Raw genomic sequence first — 5,515 nt, 5'->3', positions numbered from 1 at the left:
CCTGTTTAGCCTTGGTTGGTTTTGAATTCTTGATCCTCCTGCCTGTCCCTCCCAAGCGACTTGTAGGCGCGCATTATTACCCCGGCTAAGGCTGTCCCAACCCCGAATCCGGCTAGGCAAACGAGTGGCACGTCTCAGTGCCATCTCCATTTGCAAAAATGAAGAAGACTCCAAGCGTTTCGTCACCTGGAACCCAGGATGCCAGGCCTCCAGCCTCCTTTTCCTACAGCGCAGTCCGTAGACAGTCATCCCGGTTCCCTCAAAGCAGGGAATCCTACCCTGGACCGAGATCCCAGGCCCCTAGGCTCCCCTTCTCACCGGCCTAGCGAGACCCGAAACCCTGAATACCGCGAGCTGCAGCCCTCCGCCCTCCGCTACCGAACGCCCCTCACCTCTCCCGGCGCGGAAGGCGTTTTCCCACGCTGGGACCTCCGCCGGGTTTTTGGTGATTTTCCTCCGGACCCGCCCCCAGGATACTGATTGGTCCACGCTGGCTCCGAGCTTCCGCCTGCGTTTGCAGCCCCGCCTCTTTCCGATGAAGTTCCCTTACTTTCAAAAATTTCTGCTTTCTTGGAAGCTTACATTCTTCAACGTGACATTTCCTGCGTCGTTTTCAAATAAAAGTCAAAGCCCTGAATGCGGGTGGGAGTGGGAAGGGCAATTTTTGCGGACATCTTGCCGCTGTGTCTCCTGGGAATTGTAGTTTTCTCATTTATTTTCGCTTCACAAATTCCTGCAAGTTTAGTGGCACGCAACTGCATAGTATATTATCATTATTTTTTAGGCAGGGTCTCACTATGTAACCCTAGCTGGAACTCTGTGTAGACCAAGCCGGCCCAAGCGCTGACCCCCAAGCGCTGAAATTAAAATACCACGACTGCCGGGCGATGGTGGCGCACGCCTTTAATCCTAGCACTCGGGAGGCAGAGGCAGGTGGATCTCTGTGAGTTCGAGACCAGCCTGGTCTACAGAGCTAGTTCCAGGACAGGCTCCAAAGCCACAGAGAAACCCTGTCTCGAAAAACCAAAAATAAATAAATAAATAAATAAATAAAATATCACGACTCCCAGACTCCCGGCCCCCCCCTTTTTTGAGAAATGGTTTTTTACATCCCAAACTGACCTCGAAGAGATAGGAGCGCTTATAGAGAAGGAATGTTTTGATTTCCCTGCCCTCTTATCTCCACTTCCCCAGTGCTGAAATTACAGGCGTAAGACACTAGGCCTTGACCCTATCAATTTCTTAAATGCTCTATATGTAGAAGTGTATTATATTGCTAGGTAGATACTCTTGGGTCCCTTTAAGGAACGCTGGCTTGTGGTTCCAATTCAGAACCCCCAGAACAAGGGATCTGTTTGCTTCAGTTGCCTGGAGGCATTACTCTGTTGGACATGGACCGTGAGGGGCCAAGAAGAGGGCAAGTCCCTGTGGGAATCTCCTTTTCCGAGAGTGTCCAGCTGTGTTTAGAGTTCTAGCATCTCAGCAAGACCATGAGATCTTCAAGCTGGCGCTAGGGAGGGGTGGGCACCCCTGGGATTCCAGACAAGTGAAGATTGAGGGTTTGGAACTTGTGACCCTAAGCCCCGAGTCCCAATACTTAGAAGCAGGACAAGCCTTCCGTACTTGGTAGAAAGGTGGATTTTTGTGTTCCCAATAGTGTTTAAAGCTCGACACAGGCAGCTTAGTCTCAGGTGGGAACTGGGATTCGGGTTGTCAGGGTTCAAAAGAAAAATGAAGGCAGATGTCAGATATCGGAGGGTGGTCTCTACTGAGATATGGGATCTGGGTCTTGATTATGCCTTCCTAATTCTCTAGAACGTTTCAGGAAAATGAACCATGGAAGAAAGAGTGAGTGGGGAAGCCTAATGGGCAGTGGCTTGGGGAGGAGAACATCGATGCGCACTACAGGGATACGCACAGCTCTGGGCTCAAGCTTTGTCTTCACGACCACCATCATCAGCTCTGTAGGAAGGTGCCGGAGACCTGGACTCCAGCCTCCCTTTGAAAGGCATACCGGCCGAGATGCTTAGGTCTGCCAGATGAAAGGAGCTTGGGACCTGGACTCCTGCGTCTCCCAAGATAGCTAGAGCCTGGGGGTCTCTGTTTGGGTCCTAAAGGGGGAGGGGTTGGGAGAAGGGGCATCATAACTGACCTAGAAAGCTCCCGTCCTGCAACTACTATGACATCACTGGCGCTCAGAACCCAAATAGGCCAAGGGGAGGGGCTCTCGCACAGACAAAGCTGCCCTGCCGGCTGTGGTCCCCAGCCTGTGTTTCTCTCAGGACCTTGGAGGATGAATTCTCGGGTGTAAGGCTGCAGAAGCTGGAACAACAGGTATGGGCCGGAATCCCACTCTTCGTCTTCCCAATCTTCCCCGAGGTTGCTCAGAGACCCCAATCCCATGTTCGTTTTTTCTGAACATCAGGTTCTCAAATTAGGAAAAGAGAAAGTAGGAATTAGATTTTATTTTGAAACAAGACCTTGCTGCCTAGCCCAGGCTGCTCTCCAGCTTGCATCTTGGCCCTGGAATTACAGTTGTGAGCCATTGCGCTTGCTTTGTTTTGCTTTAAACTAAATCTATTCTGCGATAGAGCCCACACACGCTATGGCACGCATGTGGAGACAACTTGCAGGAGCGGGTTCTCTCTTGACAGTGTAGATCCTGGGGCTAGAACTCAGGTAGTCAGGCTTGCTGGAATAGCGAGCACCTTTCCCCATGGAGCCATCCACTCCTCTGTCGCCTGTGCTGACCTCGTTCTTGCTCTCATCTTCTTCTGTTTCTGGACTTTACAGATGCCAGTCGTTCTACCTGCCTTTGTATTTTGAAACAGGGTCTCCCCAAAGTGTCTAGGCAGGCTTGGATATTGCAATCCTCATGCCTCTGCCAGGATGGCAGCCCAGGCTGAGGAAATGTGTAAGGAGTGAAAGTTCTTGGGAGCTGGAGAGATGGCTCAGCAGTTAAGAGCACTGACCATTCTTCCAGGGGAGCTGGGTTCAGTTCTCATGGCATCTCACAACTGTCTGTAACTCCAAGATCTGATACCCTCACAAAGACATGCATGCAGGCAAAACACCAATGCAAACAAAATAAAAATAAATAAATTAATAAAAAAAAAGTTCTGGAGGGCTGGATTCCTAGTTCTTGAGAGGAGTTGGAAGTAGATCTGATCTGACCAGAAAGGACTAGATAGACTGAGGGACTGGGTATTTGGGACCTCAACGGAGGAAGGAGGAAGGGTACCTGGACTCTGCCAGGCCAATCTCACCCCGCCCACCTCTCTGGTTTCTGTCCTCACCACACACCCTTCTTGTTTCTACAGCGGCAGCTATTTAAGAAGAAACAGCGCAGGAAGCGCCAGGAACCCCTCATGGTTCAGGCCAATCCTGATGCTTCCCTGAGGCACCGGCGACGGAGGCGTGGGGACGATCGCTTCCAGAGTGACAGCGGCTGGGGACTCGGTCTGATGGAAGGGATTTCTGGGTGCTCCAGAGTGGGACTTATTGAACACTGGAGGGGTGGAGCCTAGTGAACCCTGCTGGCTGCTGGAGGGGCTGGCCTATAGATTTCAGGATTGGTGGGGCCTAATTGCATCAGAATAGGGAGTTTATGGTAGAGGATTGGGGGCAACTTAAGTGTGGGGTTTTATGAAGGAACAGGGGTGGGTGGGACCTCATCCATCCCGGGGCAGAAGATTGCTTGGGCTGTGGGTTTCTTAGGAGCCATTCCAATAAAACTGAGCCCTTGAGATTACCTGGTCCTTTGACAGTTCCAGGTGGAGTTTAGGGCCAGAGGGCCAGACCCAAAAGAATTCAGGAACTGGCTTTATCAGAACCTAGTAGAGTCTGAGGGAACCCGGACTCCCCAAAAGACAGAAGTTCTGCTGGGAGAGCAGGATTTCACTTTGTGTGTGTATGTGTGTGGTACTAAGGATCAAAACCTAGGGTAACATGCACCCAGTCGTGTGCCTTTCTGAGTTTTGTTTGGGATTTTGGGAGGTGATGCATGCATCTCATGCTGCAGCACAGGCTATCCCGTATCTTGCTATGTAGTGCAGGATTTGAGGCTGTCCTCCTACCTTCCTCAGGAGACCCTTTTAAAACGGGCTGCTTTGCACTTTTCCCCAGGCACTGGGAGTCCTCTCCTCCAGAAGAACACAGCACAGACACACCTGCCCTCCGGGGCCCACAATGCCCTGGCCACCATGAACTATGGTGGAGATGGTAGTGGCGAGAGGGCCCCTCTATTGTCACACAGAGGAGCAGGTAAGCTTGGGATTCCACCCATTCTCTCCTGACACTGGGGTCTGGTCTGGAGCCTCCTCCTCTCACACCAAAGGACCCTAAATCTGAAACTTTTCTCTAGTGTACACGCGGGGCACTGGTGCTGCATTCCACTACCTACGCTGGCTCCCAGACAGCTCGGATTCAGATGTGGAGGAAGTGAGCATGGAGGACATCCCTGTCATCCCCCCACCTCCCAAGACACATATGGCAAACCGTCGCAGGGGCTGGCTAGCCTCCCCAGGACCTGGTAATTTCAGGGACAGGGGAGTGAAATGTGGTCCCTGGGTCACATGACAAGTTGTCTTCCTTGCTTTGGTTAACAGCTTATCTATGAGATATCATAACTCATGGGTCTCCCAGTTCATCCGTCTAATCCCTGTTATAGTGTATTCAGATATAAAACATCACCACATCAGAAGTATTTATCTGCACTAATTTTGGGAGGGTCAATCTCTATGTATCCCTGACTGGCCTTGAATTCACAGAGATGCACTGGTTTCTACCTCCTTGTGTTCTGGGATTAAAGGTATGTTGCACCACACCCAAATTATTAATTGTTATTATTATTTTCATTTTTCAAGACAGGGTTTCTCTTTGTAGATCTGACTGTCCTGGAACTTCCTCTGTAGACTAGGTTGGTCTCAAACTCAGAGATCCACCTGCCTCTGCCTCCCAAATTCTGGGAATAAAGGAATGCACCACCATGCCTGGCTCAGATTATTTATTTTGATTCTTTTTGGTTATGCGTATGTGCATCTGTTTTTGAATGTGAGTGCAGTTCCAACAGAGGCCAGAAGAGGGTGTCAGACCCACTGAAGCTGGAGTTAGATGCATTTGTGAACCATCAGACTTGAGCACTGGAAAAGGAACTCTATTTCTCTACAAGAGGAGAATGTGGGGCTGGAGAGATGGCTCAGCAGTTAAGAGCACTGGCTGCTCTTCCAGTTCGATTCCCAGCATCCACATGGTGGCTCACAACTGTCTATAACTCCAGTTCCAGGGAATCTGACACCCTCACACATGCAGGTAAACACCAATGCACATAAAATAAATAAATCTTAAAAAAAAAAAGCAGGGGGCTGGAGAGATGGCTCAGTGGTTAAGAGCATTGCCTGCTCTTCCAAAGGTCCTGAGTTCAATTCCCAGCAACCACATGGTGGCTCACACCCATCTGTAAAGAGGTCCGGCGCCCTCTTCTGGCCTTCAGGCATACACACAGACAGAATATTGT

The 5,515-nt window shown here is 50.5% G+C and overlaps 2 protein-coding genes across 2 annotated transcripts in view; one reads left to right on the top strand and one right to left on the bottom strand.

Moving 5' to 3' along the window:
- Positions 1 to 144, bottom strand: part of Nucb1 (nucleobindin 1) — a 13,923-nt gene extending 13,779 nt beyond the window's left edge. Inside the window, exon 1 of the mRNA XM_050121306.1 lies at positions 61 to 144. Coding sequence (XP_049977263.1) covers positions 61 to 144 — 84 coding nt within the window. The remainder of the gene's footprint in view (positions 1 to 60) is intronic.
- A 1,674-nt stretch (positions 145 to 1,818) lies between these two features.
- Positions 1,819 to 5,515, top strand: part of Tulp2 (TUB like protein 2) — a 9,747-nt gene continuing 6,050 nt past the window's right edge. Inside the window, exons 1-5 of the mRNA XM_050121305.1 lie at positions 1,819 to 1,848; positions 2,283 to 2,334; positions 3,321 to 3,459; positions 4,126 to 4,263; positions 4,364 to 4,551. Coding sequence (XP_049977262.1) covers positions 3,369 to 3,459; positions 4,126 to 4,263; positions 4,364 to 4,551 — 417 coding nt within the window. The 5' untranslated portion in view covers positions 1,819 to 1,848; positions 2,283 to 2,334; positions 3,321 to 3,368. The remainder of the gene's footprint in view (positions 1,849 to 2,282; positions 2,335 to 3,320; positions 3,460 to 4,125; positions 4,264 to 4,363; positions 4,552 to 5,515) is intronic.

The sequence above is a fragment of the Alexandromys fortis genome, unplaced genomic scaffold, assembly GCF_014885135.2.
Source record: "Alexandromys fortis isolate MF-2015 unplaced genomic scaffold, M_Fortis_MF-2015_v1.1 scaffold_161, whole genome shotgun sequence".
In the NCBI taxonomy this organism is placed as follows: domain Eukaryota; kingdom Metazoa; phylum Chordata; class Mammalia; order Rodentia; family Cricetidae; genus Alexandromys; species Alexandromys fortis.
The sequence above is the reverse complement of the archived record's forward strand: the minus strand, read 5'-3'. Positions and strand labels throughout refer to the sequence as shown.